The 23,895-nt window shown below is 34.8% G+C and overlaps 1 protein-coding gene across 3 annotated transcripts; it reads right to left on the bottom strand.

Moving 5' to 3' along the window:
• Positions 1-205: 205 nt before the first annotated feature.
• LOC120074417 (valine--tRNA ligase, chloroplastic/mitochondrial 2) lies at positions 206-23,156 on the bottom strand. 3 transcript variants are annotated; one of them, XM_039027540.1, is made up of 27 exons: positions 22,858-23,156; positions 22,076-22,160; positions 20,920-21,046; positions 18,696-18,779; positions 18,362-18,456; positions 17,770-17,861; positions 14,311-14,364; positions 13,179-13,231; positions 13,020-13,087; positions 11,210-11,285; positions 9,841-9,924; positions 8,063-8,211; positions 7,868-7,985; positions 7,644-7,760; positions 7,041-7,261; positions 6,401-6,490; positions 5,508-5,619; positions 4,718-4,828; positions 4,473-4,610; positions 4,159-4,209; positions 3,969-4,081; positions 3,631-3,775; positions 3,398-3,502; positions 3,189-3,290; positions 2,019-2,091; positions 1,675-1,841; positions 206-775 (listed from the first exon to the last, which is right to left on the bottom strand). In XM_039027540.1, exons 1-27 carry the CDS (start codon positions 23,003-23,005, stop codon positions 644-646), a joined length of 2,910 nt encoding a protein of 969 aa, XP_038883468.1. In that variant the 5' UTR covers positions 23,006-23,156; the 3' UTR covers positions 206-643. The 3 variants fall into 3 exon arrangements, with proteins under 3 accessions (XP_038883468.1, XP_038883474.1, XP_038883481.1); XM_039027546.1 differs by lacking the exons at positions 22,076-22,160; positions 22,858-23,156 and having other exon boundaries at positions 18,683-18,779; positions 20,920-20,998; XM_039027553.1 differs by lacking the exons at positions 22,076-22,160; positions 22,858-23,156 and having other exon boundaries at positions 18,710-18,779; positions 20,920-20,991.
• Positions 23,157-23,895: the final 739 nt, after the last annotated feature.

Here is a 23,895-nt window from a genome sequence, read left to right as displayed (position 1 = left end):
TATAAGCTTAATTTCAAATATTATTTGTCCCAAAACATTGAATGATGAACTGTTTCAACTGTATCTTTTCTGTAAATTAATAAATAACAATACAATGTAGAGATATTCTTATAGATGATGGAGCAAAATCTACCTGGATAAGTAATAATTTAGATGTCAAATCTTGGAACTACCTCATTTACATTAAGTAGTTAACGAAAACTTGTTTCTTACTAATGAAAATTCTTATTAATGGATAAGTAATACAGCAAAATTTCCATCTCCACCACAATAGAGACTACAAATGACAATAATTAGCAGAAAAGGCTAAATATATATATATATATATTCCAATGGAAGAAAAATAAAATAAATGAAGTAAAAAGAATCGTATTACGCAAAGCTGACATACAAAAAGAGACTTTTTGGTAGTATTCATCTCAACCTCCATATCGGGGGGTGCCCTCCCGGTTGCTCAGCTTTTATTAGTTGAACTAACTCTTCATGGGATGGAGAGGCATATTAAATCACAAAAAAATGGAGCTCTTATAACTCGGAAAGCCTCACATAAATCGGCCTCGATAAATTTCTTGTTACTTCTTTTACGATGAACAGTTTACAACAACAGTTGAACTGTGAAAACTGGAACCAATTTTGGTGATGGTCAACAATCAGGAACTGGAACAGTTGATCTGAGGAGAGAGAGGCGCTTCTCGGTGAGAGCGATCTTCTCTTTTGCTTCTTCAGCCTTTTCTCTTACCCCACGGACGATATCCTCGGGAGCTTTCTCTACGAACTGCAAGATCAAACCAGTTCACATAAGAGATGTACATGTTTTGACGTTCAATTGAATCCCTTATAGTTCAAGTATTTCTAATGGGAAGAAAGCTGAAGTCCTTTTCTGGTGAATGGATGAAAATGTAACATCATTTTATGTTGGAGTCAGAAGGTTGCATAACCAACGCATTGCGTAATGAATAGCAAATGTAAAAGAAAATGTATTTGTTAAATCACGACCTTACTTGAGGATCTGTTCTATAGGTTGTATAACTGTGTCCTTGAGTTCTAAGAAAATGTATTTGTTAAATGAGTTCTCATTTCAAATAAATAGGGTGTTCATCCAGGTGTGAGTCACTAGAGAGGTTCTAAGAAAAGCACTGATATATAAATGAGATGCTAAGTTCATCTAACTTAGAATCCTTAGACACAGTTGTACAACCTATAGAAATAATGAGCTCAACCTCCCTGTGCCAAATTGTCCATACTGATCAGTTTACCAGATTATTGTAATATTTGACTTGATGTAGTTGGGTAAGATTGAGGACATGACAGAAAAATGCGTCAAAGTTTCAACCAAGCCATTAAAAAAAATGCAGCCCGGTTCCATTGGGAAACGAAGCAGAGCTCCTACCAAAACCTACAAGTCTCTACTTTATTTTCATGTCCATATACAAAATGATCGTATGTTAATGGAGGTCTGCTAAAACTACTATAGTATACAAATTTGATAGAGGCTGTGTGGTCATTATAACAAATGCACATACAAGGAAGAAACAATTCCGTACTGGTTTAATTTTTACCAACTGATAACCTCATTATTATGTATATGGTCATCTATTTTAAATGTTTTCTATTTCAGGCAAAAACATGTAAATAGATATCAATCTGAAGTATGTTCCCGAGCATGTTACTTACGCTTGAAGAATTAAGCCGAGCTACAAAACCATCATACTCTGTTTTCATTTTTGTAAGGCGCTTTGATAAGCGTTGGACTTCGGCAGAGATATCAACCATATCAGCAAGAGGTAGATAAGCCTCTAGCCCTTCACCAGCTACAAGATGCACAGATTGATCTACATTTCCTGCGGAAAAAAACATAAGGCAAAATAATGCTTCAACGGTCTGATAATACTCAAAGGGTATAGAACCCAACTTAGGTAAACGATTTAACAACACACGGAAACCATCACCCACAAACATGCATGCATATAGATAATGTAGCATAAAAATGAGAAAAATAACTCAAGTAATAGACATGCCTGGAGGAGAATTTGCAAAATGAACATTGTGTAGATCCAGACGAGTAAGAAGAGCTAAAACTTCCTTCTCTTCCTGCATCATGCAGTAAAAACAAGTTATAATTGTTATATAACTTTCGCAAAGAGATTTATCACCGGTTGTGCTACTACGTGAATTAGGTGTAATAAAATGGAGTCACCTTGAGGCTCTCTATGAATGAGACATGGAATAGAGCTACCACAGTTTGAAGTTTAGGAATTTCTGAAGTGTATGAACAGATATTGGCCATGGGTTGAGAATGAAGATTGAATTTTATGAGATCTAATTTTCTGTTACCCTCCCACAGTTTGGTGGTGAGTGTAGCTACATTCCAATTGGTTCTACGGTTGTTCTTATTCGAAATATGGATCATTCATTACATATAAAGGGCATGTCAGCTGGTGTTGGATTTGAAAGAAGCAATAAATCATTATTTGAACTAGCATATGAAATGTTTTCCCTTTTTTTTTTTTGGTGTTTATTTATTTATTATTTGAACTAGGATTTGAAGAAAGATGCTAACAAAATGATCATAGGAAACATATTCATAACTTTTGAGGAAACTTTAATTTCTTACATCTAGATACCTTGAATGGAAAACCAAACCTCCTACCTTTCTAAATTTCCTACAAGGTGGCATAAACTGAACTCAACCAGAAGATACGAGGTTTATTCTCGGTCACTGGATTTCAAGCTTGATGAAAAACCCTAAATCTTCTATCCACAAGGAAACAGCCCATTATGGATTGATAATATGCCAAAGTCCTATCCTTTAATTTCCTCGTAAAGGCATATTGAATGAAGATCCTCTCTAAGCTACAAAAAATATTTATTTGGTATTATATCCTCCATAAGTTGATGATGCCCATATGATTAAGTTATTGCATGTAAGGGGCGGCACTTGATGGGAAAAGTTCTCAGTTTCAAGCCATAAATTTGTGGACAATTTATTTTTCCGGAAAGGAAGATAATATTATTGATTTTGTTGATCAGTAACTCTAATTCAGGTGCGGATGGAAGTGGAGTTTAATAATGTACAAGCGCAAGAGAAATATAGTATAGTATCAGAAGATCAGGGACACAATTAGCATTTTAAACAAGGATTTACACTGTTATCATCAGGCCATGTTAAACATATAATTAATACTTACAGATATATATTGATTGACCTCTTCACTTGCAACTATAGAAGCAGATATACGCTTTGCTGGCTCAACTGAATACTCTGCTCTAGCATTCCTAATCGCTTTTGTCTTCAATAAGCAAGCATAAAAACTTAATACTCAATCTTTTGTAGTTTTAAGAGAAAGCAAATAATTATAACAGTAACAACAATAAAAGTGAAATAAAATAGGCTCACCAACAATTTTAGGTTCTCAAATTTCTTAATTGCACTGGCTTGCCTTGGAAGTGAAATTTGTGGCCAACGAGATACAATTAAAGCTTCTTTACGATCGGGAAGTGCCTGTATTTAAGAAATGAGAAATCAAAATTAGCTCAAATCAAAGAAGCAGCAGATAACAATAGAAACGATGTGGTCTGGATAGGTAAAATTCAAGTCTAAGTGGGAAACAATGTAGACAGAACATTGACCTGCCAAAGTTCCTCTGTCACAAACGGCATGAAAGGATGTAGTAATTTGAGAATATTTTCAAAAACGTACAACAGCACAGCTTGTGCCAAAGCAACTGAATTGCCTCCAGATTGATAAAGGCGAGCTTTACTGGCTTCAATGTACCTGATTTTTATTTTTTATTTTTTTGAAAAAGCCATAAGTTAGGGAAACTGCTAGGATATAATGATATTGATTTTGCTGAAGGTACTGTAACATAGATAGGCGATGGCAGACAATAAGTAGCAATTAGTTTAGGTTTTTAAACATATAGTAGATATTATTTGGACTGTCCTATAACATAGCTAGCAAACCTTACCAATCTGCAAAATCACCCCAGAAAAAGTTATATATATCCCTGCCAACATCTCCAAAGAAAAATTTATCATAGTTAGTGGTGACCACGTCTACTAGGGAATGAAGTTCTGAGACCTGAAAAATTAACATAGTCCAAGTGAATACTGAACTTATATTGGTAAAAAAAGAACATGGGAGGAAAATGTTCTTACAATCCAGCATTCTGGTAAAGGTAACTTGAGCAGACAATCATCTTTCTCAAACTGGAAAAGTAAGAAAAGAATGAAATGATTAATGGTAGGGACCAGATAGCATGCTAAGAAAAGTGGATAAATCAAAGATGCCCAGCATTTGAATTAATTTTCTCTCTCCAGTATCCTCCTATTCATGGCTTTAATGTGAACAATAATGCATTTCTATCTTCTACAATAAATCACCTGATGAAACATAGGATGAAAGAAACGTATTTCACTATGGTGAATTACATAGCTAGGTATTATAGTTTAAATGCCAAGAGAGCAAAAACCTCAAAACTCAGTATGGAATCCCAAGATTGCAAATCATTCTGCTTCGGTAAATTCTGCAATATGAACTTTCCGGCATTCCATAATTTATTAGTGAATGCCTTATTGGAAGTCAGCCTCTCGGTTGATAGATTAAGGTCCTGGAAGAAAGGATATAAGAAAATAGCTAAATTAAGCCTCTAACTGTTAAAAATCAACTAGTGTTATAAAATTCTGGCAATTATCATGTAAAAAAATTATGACAAACCTGACCAGCAGTTCCTAAAGCAAGTGTGAATCGTAAAGCATCAGTGCCAAATTCTTTAATTGTATCAAGTGGATCTATCACATTTCCCAGTGTTTTAGACATTTTCCGTCCCTGAAAATATTATAACACCATCAGCTTGTACTTGTCTTGCTACATGAAACAATAACGCAATTAATTGATGGTGAAAATCAAATGAAGAATGCAAGAGTACAACAAAGAGCATGACCACCCAATCTCATGGCAGACATTCCTGTTAGCATTTCATTGAGAAAAGTATGGATATTATTACCAAGATAAATATATTTAGATATTGTGTGTGTGCGCGCGCGCGCGCATGTATATATATGTTGTTGGTTATTTCCTTTTGTGTGAATTGGTAGTTTTGTATTAATTGTACTACATTTGGTGTAATATTATTTTATTATTTGTAGTGGGTGTTTCTTTTTTATTATATTTTCCTCCCCATATTTCAAGAATATATACACATGTATCTATGTATGGAAGAATAAAAAAAAATGAACATTGCAGGATCACTACGGAAGTAGAGCCAGTCTGTTGTATATTTGTAAATGATAAGGGAAAAGGTTGTTTTTTTTCCTTTTAAGAAAATGCTTTGGAAAATGAAGAACTGATGCCTTTTTGGAATTACAACTCCCAATCCATGGATATGCTGGTTTACGCCATTCTTATTTCTTAGTTTCCATAATTAATGCCTTTTTGGCTACCAAATAAATAACAATAATAAAAAGGCAATGTACACGTTCCAGAAATGTTGACATAGTCTGCACACCTGAGAGTCCCGAATGAGTCCATGGAGATAAATATATGAAAATGGAACAGTGCCAGTAAATTCAATTCCCATCATGACCATCCTTGCCACCCAAAAGAATAGTATATCATGCCTGTTCAATATGATAGTAGTCAGCTTCCAAAACCTTTTAGTTAATTTTTTAAAAAAAACAGACAAAAGAAAGAAAGAAAAAAAGAAAATTAACTCCAAACAAAAGATAAGGGAACACATGCTTTCAATTTCCTCTTTTTTTTTTTTTTTTTCTTTAGAAGAAAACCTAGCCATTCCCAAAGTTTTTTGGTTCGAAAATGTGAGCATATTGGAAAAGTCCTTTGTTCTTTAAAAGATTTATTATTCTATAGCTTCATCTATACTCGACTGTAATTGTCTCTAAGTTCTTATTTTATTTGTCTCTTTTTCTTTCTTCACTCCTTGAAGAGTTTGTATACCTTGTGAACATGCATTCCTTCTCATTGTATCAGGTTGTTTCTGGTTAAAAAAAAAACTAATAATCCATAATTCAGTTTATTATGTTTTAGTAAGTATGATAAGTAATAACATAACGGCAACACAAAGTTAGAAAAGTTGTCATTATAAGTAACCTGCTCACCTCCAATTGTTTTTATTTTATTTTATTTTATTTTATAAGAAACTTGAGGGATAAGAAAGCTTCTCAGTTGTTCATTGATTCCATATTAAGTGCTTTCTATGTTAACAAAAGCTCTCTACATCCTAAGGATTCTCATATACATACTAGATCTTGTTCTAACTAATATGAGTGTTTCCCAAAACCTTGGAACAAGAAAAATTAAAAGGAGAGCCATGTAAAATAAATAAAACAAACAACTAGATGCACCAAAAGGAAATGATACATAATTTTGAGATATAGATACCCTGTTTCAAGCATTGTCGTTGGATAGAACCGCTTAAAATCCTCTGCTGTCTCATCTGGCCATCCAAGAGTACTAAAAGGCCATAACGCACTGAAAACAGAAGGGGAAAAACCATAGTTTAAGAAGAAATATAATTTTGAGGTACAGGTCTTTAATGAAAAAAATTCTCTCCTAAATTACATTGGAAAAAAAGGAGAAACATATATGTATTCATTTATACATGTTCAGGATCCTTTGGCAACAATTTTACTGAAGCCGCCAAATGCGTACACATTTAGGGCCTATTTGAGAGGCTGAAATGTAATGGGTTGTAATCCCAAACTCACGTTTGGATTAAGGGCTTGGGGCTTGGTTTGTAATCCCTATTACATTCCCTTCCCATCGTTTTCAACCCAACCCTCTTTTCTACTGTTTTCATACTTCATGATTATATTCCAACATCAGTTCTAACATTTCATTGTAATCCTGACTACATTCCAACATCTCAAACAGACCCTAGAGAAACTCAAGTTGCATATAATTTGACAACACGCCAGATTATTGAGGTTACGAATAAATGGGAAAGAAAAGAAAACCATATAAATTGGCCACCACTTTTTGTCAATCAGTTCGAATAAATAATATTAATAGCTAAGCTGACCTTGAGAACCAGGTGTCAAGTACGTCTGAATCTTGGTATATTTGTACATCCTTCCCACATTTCTTCTGAGCTTGCTCAAGAGCCTCGTCAGCATTCCTAGCAACTATGTAGTCTTCTTCTGGATTTTTTCCCACAATGTACCAAACTGGTATGCGATGTCCCCACCATAGTTGCCTGCTTATACACCAGTCCTTAATATTTGACAGCCAATGATTGTAAATCTGCAATCCACAATAGGAGTGTCTATAAAAAGTATAAAATGGATAGTTTTGAAATATATCTGTACCAGCCAGCCCAACATCTGCTCATTTACTCTAGCCCATTACTTTATTAGGCATTTTGCCTTACCCTTGTTATTTCTGGAATGAAGGCCATATCTACTCTCCTATAACATATGAAATTGTTCTAGCAGTGTATGGTTCTCTGGAAATAAAATTCATTAGTATTTCTTAGGATACAAAGAAATTTAATTCACAGACGATGCAGTTCTCCCAGTGTACAGCAATATTAAATCAACGTAGCATGTATACAGTTACAGGAGATTCTAACTGATAGATGAGAATAGAAAATGTATATTTAACCAGCCATCCATTTTTTCAGTACCTTCTCAAATCTCTCGGGGATAATTGTCAAATCTCCTTTTTCAACAGCACGAAGGGCTTTTTCAGCCAATGGCTCCATGGTCACAAACCACTGTTTACTAACTAAAGGTTCAATTATCTGACAGGAAAAGAGGGTAAGTTATTCACCAATTAACTACAATGAAGAAAAAAGGCCATAGACAATTAGTAGATTTTGAAATAAAGAAAGAAATAATCGCAACTCACTTCTCCTCCACGTTGGGATCTTGGTACCCGTAAGGTGTGTGCTTCCCTTTTTACAGCTAGTCCTGTCTCCTCCAAATCTGCCCACAGTTTCTTCCGTGCTTCAAACCGATCTAAACCACTGGTATAGTAGGTTATATCAGACAAGATAGTATGAACAAATTACACGTATCCTACTAAAAACATCCCAAAAATTACCAGTAAAGTCCAGCAACCTTATTAAGAGTTCCGTCCTTGTTCATCACATTAAGTATAGGGAGACCAAGTTTTCGAGCAAGCAGGTAGTCATTATGATCATGACCGGGGCTTATCTTTAGCACACCAGTTCCAAAGTCCTTATCAACATTCTGGAATAACGGCAAGAAATCAGAAAGATAGAGATTAGGTCTACACAATTACACATGAAATTATCAAGTGATGAAGATATAAAAGAGGACCTTTTGGAGAAGCCTAGACTGAAGACGTTTAATGATTAGGGAAAATCAAAGATTTTGAATTCATGGTTTAAAAAGAAAAGGGAAAGTTAGAACCTCATCAAATCTAACCAATTGAAGTTGCTCAAACATCTTTTTGATTATTAACGAATAGATCACATTATTCGGAATTTTCGTGTTCCCACAGAAAAAGAAAAAACAAAGACCATTAATATTAATGTCCGAGTACAGAAGGGGATGAGAAATTCTCAACAATAAGGAAAATGAAAATACTAATGAGACTTATGTTTAAGAAGATTTTGATAATCTGTTCAATCACTATTTATTTTTTTAACTCTGTTCTATGGGTTGGTGGTATCAATTCACACCAGCACTCACCAATGTTTGCTTCTATCGTCCTGATAGAGCACATATTTGATCGAATTTCCTGATAGAGCATGTATTTGATCAAATTTTCAATCTTCAACTCGTCCTTGAGCTCAAATGGATGAAGTTTCAAAATATTGTTAAAAACTATTATTTCCCCCCACTAGGGTCAACACATGTCATGCTGCAAGACATACCATCACAATTGACCTTGCTGGTACTCATGACTCATGACTTTGCATGAAACCGAACACTGTCTAAGAACTAGTTACTGGCCACAGCCATTGCTTTCTTAAAGGCCTTATCCCCATTCTCGAGTGATTGAGAAGGGTGGATCCAGTCCAGATTCAATTTCCCCACCCTTGAAGATGGGTGTGTCTTGTTTACATATTTTGATGGTTGGCCCGTATCATACTGATTGCTGCTGTTGTCTATAACATCAATTGCCTCCATGAAACTTTTGTGAGCCAAGAATAGCCAGTGCACATCTGGTTGTCCTTCATCAACTTGAAGTTCCTTTGCAATAATCTTCTTCCCCAAATGCTTATAAAATAACCTTTTTACATCCTGGTGGTACCTATTCAATATGTTTGGTATTGCAAGGTATGCTCCTTGCAACTAAAAGACTTGCCGCATCAACTATTGTGTGGGCTTGCTTATCTTGTTGCCACGACCAATTTATGGTTAAATGCTAATAAGCCCGTATGCTGAAAGTTTTGACAAAGGAAACAAAGACAAACTTCTAAAGGACTGAAAAAAATGTCTCAAAGTTCTGGGATACCATCCGTTATGCTGCTACTTAATGCTCTCTACCTAGATATTTCTCTGAACTGTTTATTGCCGACCATAGTGCCCCTTTCGTCTTCATAAGAATTTTGGCCGTGGACATTCATCATTTTTATCAATCTTCTTTTTGCAATTTGAATAAGAAAGTCATCTCAAATAGAGAGAGAGAGAGAGAGAGAGAGAGAAAGAAAGGAAGTAAGAGCAGTTATCTAGTCAGAGATGATAGGGATGTGATCTGACAATCATACATCGTTGGAACAATTAAATGTCATAGCTCTAAAGACAAATCTTTTGCAACAGCAACGAGCAGCAACATAAGGATATTTCTCTCTACCAAGTTGAATCATGATAATTATCTCAAATAGATAAGGTAACTGAGACGAATGTTACCTTGTCAGGGATTATAGGGACATGACGACCATACGTCATTGGAACAATTGCCATCATGCCAACATATTTCGAATAACGGTCGTCCTACAAATACAGTCACCCCACTATAAGGATCAAGAATCAGTTTCATATTAATTAGCAGGAAACGTCAGTGAGGGTGGATATATGGAAGATATTTAAGCAAAACATTACAATTCTTTTAACTCATATGCTAAGCTTCAACTATGTCCATATTTCCTATCATTAGATTGACTCGCCAAACAAAAAATATTTAGACCTTTAGATCATTTTCATTACATACTTAATTGTATATCATGTATAAAGTAACAAAAAGTCTTCCTTACAAAAGAATGAGGCAGATAGAATACATGAAATTGTGAAGAGGAAAGCTTATGGATTAAAACATTTATTTAAATTGGTTTCTTTGCGGTAATAGTAGTTTTTAAATTCTTATTAAAAAAAAAAAATCATCAAAACCGTAGTTTTTAAATTCCATTTTCTTTTCATTTTTTTAAAATATTCATAAGTGTTAAAGTCATCTTGCGTGCACCTTGACTAACAATATATATATATTAGGCCAACTTGTGCGAACCTTGATTATTCTCACCAGACAACCGTCTGAATCTACTACATTTGGTTGCTAAGGAAACTCATATGATAGTAGACCCTAAATAGGTGATCACTATGACTAGAACCCATTTCCTCTAAGCACTTCATCATTTTCATGGCCTTATTGGCCACTAGGACAATTCACGGTCGTCGTTAGTTTTTAAATTCCTAATGTCAGCCTTCTGATAGCCTTCCTTGTTTCATGAAATCATTTATTTAACCACGATAGTACTAGACAAGTTTTATTATAATCATAATTTTATTATCTTTACGTAGGAGTATCTCGTGGTTATCAAGACATCCACAGATTTTAAAATTTTTGTAACAGGTTTTTAATAGGCTAGAAATAACAGGTTAGAAATAATTATTTGATTGATCATTTACTGTTCCTATGGACTTTGAAAACTCAGGAGAGCTCATTAGGTTTATACAATAATTTCCACATCAATACTACATCAAATGGATTCAATAATTTATGGTGGGTGGAATCAACAGAAACATATGGAAGGTCATACAAGTCTAAGATGTAGAATAACACATGTTACTTAGTTAACTAGGTCAAAGTTTTCTCTTAGTCATAACACAGGTAAACAGAAAAGTGAAGTGTATTCTTTCATTTTTTTTCTCAATGAAAATTGTTGTTCATATATATATATATAAATTCCAGATTGCTCAGCAATTCCTCATCCATGGGCTCCTTAAGTATGCATCCGCCATCACCAACCCAAGTTAAACTGTAAATAGTTTAATGCCAGCTTACCTCAGGATGCACTGCTATAGCTACATCACCAAACAAGGTTTCAGGACGAGTTGTTGCTACTGTCAAGTAATCACTCCTGATAAAACATAACTAAAATGTTAGCCACAAAGCATAATCCCTTGCACAGGCTCAGAGAAAGGCATAAGAAGATATGTAATAACAGAACTCTTTTGCTAGGACTTGAATAATGTAGCTAAGACTGCCGGACTAGAATCTTGAACGAAGATAACTTGAGTAACTAGCAAATATTACAAAATTTGTATCTTTTCATAGAACGTCACAGAACGTATTTGCATTGTATATTGCATTTTTTAGAAAGGGAAACTCTAGAAGACTAAAATAAATTGTTTTCTTCCTTCTTTTTTCTTTTTTTCTTTTTTTTCGTTTTTTTTTTTTCCTTAATATGAGAAAATCAGACCTTTCATTGAGAAAAATGAAAATGAGACGATAAAAGTGGCCTATAAAGAGAAAATCCACACCAAAAAGAGCCAACCTCAAACAAAAGGGGGCTTCAATCAAGTAAAGTCCAATAGAGTAATTACAAAAGGCCTTAGAGATCAAAACCTAATTGGATGACATGGAATGGGAGCTATCAAGGGACTACACCTCCTCAAATGTCCTAAAAGTTCTATTGTTCCACTCTAACTAAAAGGCCCTACAAAAGCGCACAAACCTTGACGCGTCACAGAAAATGCTTCTTATCATGAATGGGCAGGTGAAGGAAGAGTTCCTCAATTAGAGAATTACACCCTCTAAGCCAAGCTAGATGAATATAAGAAATTGAAAAAGCATAGAAGCAACTCCTAAAAAGATGGTTGAGATCCTCGACCACCCCTTGCAAAGAATGCAACACTACGACCTTAACAGACCCATCGACTTTCACAAAACATGATCCAAAGCAAGGAAAGGGTTGAGTAGAGGTGGGACTCGAGAGAGGGTTCAGTTAAAGACTCCACACAAATATTTAACCTTCTTCAAAATTTTGACCCCATAGCGAGGAAAAGATGAAGGAACAAGGCAGGAGAGAGTTCACCAGGCAACAAAAGAAGGAACTACAAGAAAACCCATTGATAAGACTAAGACCCCAAAGCTGAGTTTACAAGAAAACGGGACACCAAGAGAAAAAGAGGGGCACTACCCAAAAAACGGGAGGACTCCCTTCTTTTTCCTTTTACAAATATGAGAGCATCCAGGCAGATGAGAGTACCATGAAAGTACATATTTCTTCCATCCTCAGCAATTATTTGATGTGATAATATTTCCTCCATATAGTAGGAACATAAACCAGTTTTTCAAGGGTTTGACTCATTGTAATCCAAGCACTAGTCTCTTTTCATTAAATCAGTGAAAAGTTTTGTTTGCTTTAAAAAAAAAAAAAAAAATTAAAGTTAAGCTGTTGACTGCATTCATGATAATAATATTTGTACACCGAGTAGCAAGTACCACTTTCACAAGACATGCAAATTTTCAAGGATGGGGATAACTCGTTTCTGAGTTATATATATTTGTTTTGGAAATTTCAAATAAACAAATTGTAAATTGGATGAATATGAATTAGATTTAGATCCGTTACTGATCTAAAAATTTTATTCAAGTCGTTCAATTTCTTCATAGGAGAACAAATGGGAAGATCCATTTGAGTGCATTAAACCAGTGCTGTAATGCATTTGAAAGTAAAGGAACAGCGGAATTCTTGCTTAATTACCACAGTTAAAAACTATGGATACTGATTTAGGTTATCAATTCTAATAATACGAATGAAATTGGACATTTTAAGGCAATCATTAAAGAAATGTGTTCTCACAGCTACCTTGAACCTCCAGCCACTCGATATTTAATATGATAGAGAGTACCAGCTTCTTCAGAGTACTCTACTTCCTAAGCAAAGAAGTTACGATTCATGTCAGAAGGTAAAAAATGAGAAAAAAAAAATAGGAGAACTAATTCTGCCAATAAACTAGAGATTTACCAGGTCAGAAACAGCAGTTTGCAAATTCGGAGACCAGTTTACCATGTAAGAACCTGAGGAAGGATAAATAAATAAATCCAGTAATCGGCTAGGTATCTAGACATCTTCGATTTAAAAGAAATTCATGCATGATTTTCAATTTTGATAAAGGAATTCATTATACAGGATGCTTCTTTAAACAAACTAAAATATCAGGGAAACTAAATATAGGAAGATGAATTTATCCTCTAATTGCTCTCATAAAAAATTTACGGCGGAAGTGTTTGAAGATGGCACCTCAAACAATGGCAAAAAATGAAGAACGCACATTTTTTTTTTTGTTGATACATGGAACACATAATATAGTCAGCCAAACAAGTTAAAAAAAGATCTCCGGTTGGTCGAGATAGTATAGGAAGATAAATTACAAAAAGAATTTAGATTTAAGATACCAAGAAGAAGATAAAAACACAATCAATCAAATCTCAGACTTGGTTTAGGTTCCTCCTTTCTTCACTATTCCAAATCCTTCTATAAAGTAACCATTCTAAAACTTTTATGATATGATTCACTGCCCTTTAAACAGGCTGTAATCGATGGGAATAAGTGGCATTAATTAGAGAAAACTGAGTAAGTATTAAATTTAAAACTAAGGTAATGGCTAAAAGATACCAGAACGATTATAATAACAAGTTAATTTACCCAGTAACATAATTAGAAGAACTGGGCTCAAGTTTAACGGTCTGATTTAACAGAAGTGAGGCAGGTTTAGGGGTCCGTTTACATATGGCATTGGAATTCAATGAAAATTTAATGACTAAGCTCAGGGATCAAAATGGAATATAGATTTTTTTTAATATCAAAATGGAATATAGATAAAAGTAAAAGTTCAGATATGAATATTAAGGTTTCAAAAGCTTGGGAGTAAAAATGGAAGAACAAGCAAAAGTCCAAGACCAAAATATAATAAAGCCCACAAATTACTCTAAAAGATCTGTGAATATTCATTAATAACGATCAAATTTGGAACTGGATAAATCAACATCTTCTGCATTATATAAGAATTAGGATACACAACGAAGATCAGATGGCAGCATCTTCTACATTATATGAAACAAAGGACAAAGAGGTCCTTCAAGAATCAGTATTCTACCTTGATAGATCAAGCCTCTCTCGTGAAGCCGAACAAATGCCTCAATAACGGCTCCTAAACATTCAAAAGCATGTATCAGCAAGTGTGGAAATTGCTTTCAAGCCAACTGACCATGGTAAGAAACTACTTTAAATAGACTTGGAACATATTTATTTATTTTTCTAAAAGAACGTCTGATTAAAAAAAGAATTAGACAAAAGGAATAGACTTGGAAAATGCATTTAAATTGACTTGATTTTTATAGACATTATACTCGAAACAAAATTTTGCAAAAAGGGCTTCGCTTAGAATGAAAAAGTAGTAATAAGATCAATGGTATGCTCCACCTTCTGAAAATCTTTAAATAAATATGGTCTCTGTCTCCAATTTATGTATTTATTTTTTCTTTTTTTTCTAATAAGAAACAGAGATGCATTAAACCAAGAAAGAAAGGAACAGCCTAAGGGCGGGGGGTTGACCTCCCCCCCCCCACAAAAACGAAATCAAACAAGAAGAGTCCTCCAATTGTTTAAAATCATAAGGATGCTATAATTACAAAAGAATTTAGTGTAATTTGTATACCATCAAGAGGCCGTGTTCTGAACCTGGGCCCAAAAAGAGTAAAAAAGAGGTAAACTTATTATCAAACAACCTACTATTCCGCTCATTCCACAAATACCACAAAAGCGCGCGGATTGCACATTGCCAAAGAATTTTGTGCCCACCATTCAGGCCATCGATAAACCAATCATCAATCTACTTAGGAAGGCAACTAAGCACCCCGAACGTGGCAAGAAACAATTCCAACCTCTAGACGCAAAATCATAGTGTAAAACAGATGGTCCATACACTCCATCTCTTTAAGACAAAGAAGACTGATGGAAGGAGAGAGGGACCAATTAGGGAACTTCCTCTGAACCTTATCATACGAGTATTTAGACTTCAATAGGCAAGGGACCAAAGGAAGATCTTCACCTTTTTAGGAATTTTTAATTTCCAAGTAAGGTTGACCAAAGGCAATTTAGTTTCCGAGACACCCATAGTCATTTTGAGGAAGGTGGCGTTGGTAGAGAAGCTGCCCGAGGCTTCCAGATTCCAACGCAAACTGTCCCTAGTATCTCTCACCACCCAATCGGTTAGCAACTGGGCAACAGCAATGGAGCTACCCATCTCTCTGTCAAAAAGTCCTCTTCTTAACCCCAAATCCCACACCTAGTTCAAACTATTCCAACAATCCGCAGTGACAGCATCGTTTTTAGTAGAAATATCATAGATATCGCAATAAAGGGAAGCAAGAGGTTGGGGAATACACCACTTGTCTTCCCAAAACCTGATGTTTCTACCATTTCCCACCACAAGGTCCACAAACTGAAAAAACTGATCTTTTTGTTTCATAATGCCGTTCCAAAGTCTGAACTTCCCTTTGTCTCTCGGCCTCAAGGAACTCCAACCATGGTCATCCATGCTGTAAATAGCTCTAATAACCTTCCTCCAAAGGGCTGTCTCCTCATGGCAGAACCTCCACAGTCATTTCATCAACAAAGCACTGGGCTTCTGACTAAGGGACACAATACCAAGCCCACAGTAGATCGTAGGGGCCTTCAGCAAAGAAAAAAAAATAACACGGTAAACTGTTAAGAACCGATTGTGCAAGAGTTAACCTCCCTCCTTTAGAAAGGACCAAACCGCGCCATTAATCAATTTTCTTTTTGAACTTCTCTTCAAGAACGTTCCACGCCACCTAAAAGGCATTCCTTCCTCCGAGAGGGAAGCCCAAATAAATAAAAGGGAAGCAATCAACTTTGCAACCCAAAAAATCCGCACTGGCAGCAAAAAGAAGGGCCCAGATTTTATTATCTCTAGAATGGTGTATTTGACGTAAATGAGAGGAAAATATCAATATATCAAAACACCATCTGTCTTCAGCACCTATTTTTTTATTGCAGTTCTTCCAGACGTTGTTGGGGCCATTTGCTTTCCATTTTTAATATTCAGTGAACGTTTTGTGAGGAGTCCAAAGACAATGTTGTTCAGATTTTGATTGGTCTATATTTAAAGCCAAAGTCTCAGTTGTTATGGTCCAACGCAGTTAAAGCAATCCTTGCTGCAATTTGGTTTGAAAAAATCAGTCTTCCAAGATAAATCACTTGCATGGCGGATCGTTTTGAAATTGCTATTATTAATGCTTCTTTCTGGTGCTCTTTCCAAGTTTTTTGCAGAATTTTCCATTCAAGATTTATGCCTAAATTGGAATGCCTTTGTTTTCTCAGCTTATTCTATTTATTGTGATGTTATTATTGTACTTTATTTGTATTTTTACCAGTCATTATTTCCTTGTATTTTGAGCATTTAACCTTTTTCATTTCTTCAATAAAAAGTTTCGTTACTGTTTCAAAAGAAAAAATACTAAGAATTAATCTAACAGCCTTTGGTTCCCCCACATAGGCTTTTCTTTTATACTTCTTTATCTTTTTGCTAACTTTGTTCTTAGCTAATTTTTTTTTTTCTAAAAGGAAACAAGACTTAAAACTATTAATTGATAAAATGAAAAAAGACTAATGCTCAACATATATAAATACCAAAGGAAGAAAAGAAAAGAATACCAAGAGAACATCGAAAAAAGGAAAATAAACAACCCAAATATTCCATAAAACATGAATAAAGAATCCTTCAAGAATGGAAAAGCGTGCAACATGATGAGGCGAGATGAGCCAACTTCAAACGAGCAAAACTTATGAGATCATAAGAAAAGTCCCAGAAACTAAAAACAAGGCCTGTCAAACCAAATTACCAAACAAAAAAATTTACAAATTTGGTCCCTATGGTTTCGACATGGTTTCAATTTGGTCCTTTATGATTTTGGCTAAGAAATTTGATTCCTAGGATTTAGTCAAACCTTAAATATTGTCTCTCATATTGTTACCCACACAATTTTTGTACGTGGCAATGAGCTGATATTTTTTATTTGGCTAACTATCTTAGTTGACTATATTAGAAGGAAATAAGTGGATTTTCAGGTGGAAAAGAGTCTGGTTGGGACAATTGGTGAAGTTTAACCAAATCAAAGAGACCAAGTAGAACCTTTTAAAACCATAGAATCAAACTGAAATTTCAAAATCATAGGGACCAAATTGAAACTACAATCAAATCATAGGACCAAAATTGTAATATAATAATCCTTTTCTTTAAACAAAATCCTTGTCGATGATGAGTTAAAAGTTAAAAAAATGTCTAGAAATACAAACACCCATGAGGAGTCAAAGGAAATTAAAAAAGAACATTACGAACCTTCTATCTAAAGAGCATCAAAATTGCATAAAAGCCCCTCTAATTATAGCGAATATCAGTGCAAGATTGAGCCACCACCCAATTGCAATTTGTCAGAAAACATTTCAGCTAACATAACTTACACTCATGCAAACATTAACCCTCTTTTATGTCTATTGCCTACAGAAGAAATGCAATGGAAAACTCTCTTACGACTTAGCTGGTCATCAAGTGTAAAGTGCTCTTTAGTCCAATCACAGGAAGCTCCAAGTCTCTTAATTTGATTAGTGATAGTTCCACCATACCTTAAAAGTTTGAATGGAAAAAAAAAAAAAAAAAAAAAAAAACAAAACAAAAAAGGAAGTTGAATGAACATATTTAAAAAAAACATTTTAAATGAATTGTGCTAGAATAAATATGTGAAGAATTAAGATTCATAGAATAAATATTTTGAAATGGTTGCTTTGGATCAACAATGAATGGTAGGAATAAAACAGGATTGTTATTCTTATTCAAGAGCATGAAGCCACACCCACTTTGTAATACCCCAAAAAGGGATCTTCAGCAACTTCACCAGAAAAGTTGTCATTAGAATAAGTTAAATTTGTGCCAAGATTATTATACAGAAGCAGAGAATGGAGATACAAGATTTAGGACCATAATATGCTAAGATAATATTTTCAAAATTTACAAAGCTATGAATTATCTTGATAGGCATGGATACTAATCACCATTATTTTTCATAGAAGCAAGCGAACTTCAAGACCAAAATAAATAACTAAGTAAATTGTGTAAGATTGTATACTTCTCTTTCCATTCCCAAACTCGCTTTGTAAATTCATCTCTACCCAATTCAACCCTTTTTATTCCTTCAGACGCAAGCATTCTTTCAACAACCAACTGCAAAGAAAGGCAAGAGAATGTGCCTCCAGATCAAACTTAAATTCAAACAATGGAAATTAGGAAAATGAAATATATTCTGTCACTAACTTAGACAGGCATCCATACAAAATAAGGAGAAATTCCTCCTTCATTGAAGAGTGAAATTATTTAAATATTTTGGCTTGTGTTATGTGTTTATGAGATACTGGCGAATGAAAATAGAGATAGCAGTCCACTGACTCACTTTAGAGACAAACCTGTGTGGCAATACCTGCATGATCAGTTCCGGGAAGCCAGAGTGTTGGTCTTCCCTTCATACGGTTGTATCTAACCATAATATCCTGGTCAGGGAAACCAATAGCACTGGTTGAGAGATAACTAAGGCAAAGTAACAAAGACAAAAATGAAAGGCTGCTCAAAAGAATTGACTAAGGGCCATAAGACAAGTAAACAATCATTGTCAGTGAGAATATTATTTCACTGTAATTTTCTGTTAGCATCAGATGTTGGGCATAAACTACTAGGTAAAAGTGATGATGAAAAATAATGTACCATAAGAAAAACTAGGATTGTCTGCCATATCAACTTTATCTTAAATCTGATTTTACTCTTTTGTAAGAAGTGAGGATAATAGGATATTTACAAGCATATAGAGAAAGGAACCAGTTATACTGTCCATCTAAATTCAAACTCAAATAAGCTATACCATAAAATCAGCATTATATAATGAAGAAACACTGATATCAAGGCATCGCTGCATTTCTTTTGAATTTTAAAGTTTCTTACACAGACATTTTTTTAAAAAAAATTCTAGGAGAACTAACAAATATCGTTCACATATCAGTTATAAGTTTTAAACAGCAAATTATAAATTGTTTTATGCAGCTCTACTTTTTTTTAGTTGCGAATTTTTTTTTGAGAAAAAAAAAATGAAATAATACACCGGCATACAAACATAAAGCCCACAAAAGGAATTTAACTACCAAAAGGGACTTCTATGAAGTAAAATAAGACTTGGAGGGTAATTTTAAAAAAAAAAACCTTTTCACCAAAACCCAAGAGAAAGATAGAATCTAACAAGTGACAAAGCATAGATAAAAGATCTCTCCGACCCCCAAAGATTCTACTATTTCTCTCGCCACAAAGATCTCACAAATTAGCTCAAACCTTGACCTCAAAAACATCCCTTTCTCTTGGAAAGGCGAATGGAGAAGAAGCTCCTTGATCTTCTCCCTACAAGAGAGCAGAAAAAAGTAAAGGCCAAATGCCTCAAAGAAACAACTCCAAACAACACTAACAAAATCATATCTCCAAAGGGTATCATTGAGGTCCTCTGCCTCCCTCTTGCAAAGAATACAACACAGTAGCCCAACCAAAATGAACCCTCTAGCCGAGATCCAACCAAGGTATTAACACTTTTGTGCATAACGTGTCACACGAACAACCTAACCTTGCACACTTACGGAAAAATAGAACCACTTGACGAAGGGATTGACTAAACACCGAAGGAAAGAAAGATAAGGAAAGCCTTTAAATAGACAAGCACTCCAAAGGAGAACATCCCCCGACCAAGGCTAAAGTGAAAGTCACCAAGCAATGATAATAGAGCTAGAACATCCACCATTTTTCTATTGGTTAACAGACATCAAAACCATAAGGAAGGTGAAGGCAACTTCTTAAAATGAGAAAGGATCAAAGCCACCGAATCACTCCTCAAAGAACTGATGTAAATAGGAAAACAAGAGCAGAAGGGTCATCTTCCCAACCACTTATTCCCCCAAAAGTAAATCTCTCTCTCATCTCCCACCACATTCAGAACAAACTAAGAAAGAAAGGAAACCTCAACCAAAATGACTTTCTACGGGTTTCTATGTGCCTCCTACCCTCCCAATGGTCCATCCAAAATGGTAAGAGCATACTTGCTTCAATGACCTTGTACCATAAAGTGTTAGATCCTTGATGAACTCGCCAAAGGCATTTGGTTAGCAGGGTCTTGTCTTTCCCCATTGCATTACCCCCGCGCCCCCACACCACCACCACCACAACCACAGGAACTTGAACTTAACAGATTATACGTGAGAATTCAATTGTAAGAAAGCATATCACTGGCATTTAGTATCACAATATGTTAAACTGCCATTTAACTCAAAAGCTTAAGTTGATGAGTTACAGTAAATTTAGTCTTACATCAATATTTTTACACTCCTCGCTTGTGGGAATCAAAGTTTATAGAAGGCCCAACAAGTGAAAATCAATATTAATATGAAAGGAAATGAAATTATAGAGGCTTGAACACAAAAGTCTCCTACTTCAATACCATAACCCTCATCATAAACACAAAAGTTTAGGCTAATGGATTACGGTAAATTTAATCTTATATCAATACTTTAATACAATAAATTGTATTATCACGTAGAGTTAGTTGCAGAAGTAAAATTCATTATCAGATACAGGCTACCGGCTAGCTCTTAGTTTCACAACCTCGAGAGTCACAAACATCGCATGTCCCATGTGCAGCGATCCTGTGACATTGGGAGGTGGCATTGAAATCACAAACGGAATGGTATCTTGATCAAAATGTGGCCTAAAATAACCTTGAGATTCCCACCTAACGACACAAAGAGAAAGCATCAAATAATCATATGTAAGTGAGCAAAATTGTTTTTTCTTCTCACGGTCAGGTGAAACTCAGTAATGAAGATTTAAAAGTGGAGAAGTACGAAGTAAGAGGTACGCATTTACTTTGCCAATAAATAAATGAGGTAAATTCAATTTCGTTTAATTTAGATTAATGGAACAAACAAGAATATGTATTTTACTTAGAACGTTAAAAAAAATAGTGAAACAAATCTAATGGAACAAAGATGTAGAAACTCCACCCTGAGTTAGTCAGTCCTAAGGTATGAGCCAAAATTCATAATCTTTTTGAAGTAAGAAATTATGATATAGAGAAAAACATCTTATCTCAAAAAACCAACAGAACCTCTGGATTAAAATAACCAAGTCCATGCTATTTAGCATCAAGAAATTCATAAATTATTTAATTATCTTCTATAGGTAACCAGAGTGGTTTGCACCCGTAACCTAAAAGTCCATTTGGTTCACTATTGGAATAACTGAAAGTGGTTACCATCTACATAAAGAACATAAATCAAGCCAAGTAAAACCAAAAAGTTTATTAATGCACAACTTAGAGACTAAAATAGTTTTTCCTCATATTTGTATAAAATAAATCATCATAGGGATGAGTAAGGAACAAAAACAACTTTTTTCTTTTTTCCTTCTTCAGTATTCGTGGGTGTATGGGTTAGCTTGCCCACATCTCGACTATTCACTAAATTTCTCCTTACATCGATCACGTTGAAAAGATTAAATTAAATGTTAAGAAGTCAAGCTGGTTCAATTGCAGAAAAAGAAATACCAGTACATTCTTGGAATCTTCAAAGAGCTATCAATTATTGAAATAGTGCACTAACTTCTTTACCACACACATAGATAAAATAAAAATCCATGAAGTAGCAGAAGACAGCAATTTGCCATCAATTAGGCTAAAGCAACACGCCAATAGTATAGGTAACAAAAAGAGAAGTGATCATAGTGTCAAATATTGTGAGATATTTGACATGATATTGATTACCATTTGTATATTCGCTCTTCCGAAGCAAAGTCAAACGTTTTTGCTATCTCTGGAGAAGTAAAAACTCCATTCGCTGATGTGGCAACTGAAAATTCAATGAACAACCGGTGAATATACACATACGCAGATGAATGTGAAACTTCGCCTACCAAGTCTAATTCTAGCCATTGTCTAGAATCAAGATTAAGAAGTCATTCCCACTAATCATAAATAATTATATCCATGACCACCTAGAATCCAACCCAAAAGGAAATTGTTCCTTCTATCCCAGTCAAATGCTTAATCACAATTCTCAAGCAAAACAATAAAACGAAATTGTTTCATTTCCAATGTACGACACTCAGACAAAAGTTGATGAACGCATGAACATCCAATGCCAAACAACAGCATGAAATTCCCAATGAACTTGAACCTTACCCCTAGATGTTAAACCACTGATTGGCTCAAAAGCATGGTAAATTTAATTGTATCAATACTTAGGTTTAAAATTTGCAGAAGATCCAATAAGTGGAAATATTAATCAGAGAGAAAGTTATACAAGAATTCGAGCATATTCTCTTATACCATGTTACATCACCAATTGAACCAAAAAAAACTTAAACTGTTGGACTATAGTAAATTTAACAATATCAACACTTGAAAAAATATATCTTACAAATAAAATTCACCCACTAAAAGCCATAGGGACATAAATTCATGAGAACCCGGAAAAGAAAAAGGGATAGAAACCCATTGTGGTGCTACCCACAAAAGGAACCAAACGCGAGGAGAAGTGAGAGTACCAGCTAATTGTCTCTGCTGTAGACGACGGAAATGGAAGCGGGAGAGGCCAAAAGAAGGCCGGTGCCTGGTAAAGAGTAGGGGATTGAGTCTGCAAGCAGAGGAAGGATGGAGGAGGGAAGGACCAGAGAAGGCCATTTGAAGAAGCATGTGTTGGCGACAGGTTTGTTGTGCTCAGAAATGGTGGGAGTGATATGGAAGTGAAGGAATTGAATTGTAGAGGTTTGGGGTTTAATGGAATGGCTGAGGTTTTTCAGTGCCGGGGAATGGGATTGAGCTATGTGGGTGACCACGACTGATGAGCCAGAATTTCATGTGACCAAATACTGTTTTTTTTAAAAAAAAAATATATTATTATTATTATTTTAAAAATTATTATTATTATTATTATTATTATTTAAAAAATTATTATTATTATTATTATTTTATTTTTTGTAAAAAATCCAAAATTTACCCCTAATCAGTAGGTTGATCAATTCCAAAATTTACCTTCCTCTCAACTTATATATATTAAAAGAATTAAAAACCCTCTAAACCTCTGCTTCGTGTAATGGAAAATTTGTACAGATGACCCAATTTTTGGGTCCAAAAGGTCAAATGACCCATTTTTAAAAAATAATATCAATTGACCCTCTGTTGACATCATCGCATACCAAATTACGTAAATTGCCTTTACTTATTCGTCTTCTTACCTTTTTATTGAGAACCTACCAAAACTAAAAACTCTTCATTCAAATTTTCCAAGGCCAACGGCTTCGTATCGCTCATAAACTAAAAACCTCTTTAGAATCCATCATTTCGACTTGAAAACGATTCTACTAACAAATCGAATCTGATCGGTAAATCTTTCAATATGTGCCAAAAATGTCCTACATTGATCGATAATGGGGCTTTGTGGGTCGTTCTGGGTTTAGAAATACACTGATATGGTTTTCTTTTGTTTGTTTTTTTGGTTTTCGATGTGTTTTGTGGTTGAAGACGAGTTGAAAGAGTTTGTGAGCGAGATAAGTGAGAGTGAAATCAGTAGAGCGATACCGGAG

This window comes from Benincasa hispida, chromosome 1 (assembly GCF_009727055.1).
Source record: "Benincasa hispida cultivar B227 chromosome 1, ASM972705v1, whole genome shotgun sequence".
Lineage (NCBI taxonomy): Eukaryota > Viridiplantae > Streptophyta > Magnoliopsida > Cucurbitales > Cucurbitaceae > Benincasa > Benincasa hispida.
The sequence above is the reverse complement of the archived record's forward strand: the minus strand, read 5'-3'. Positions and strand labels throughout refer to the sequence as shown.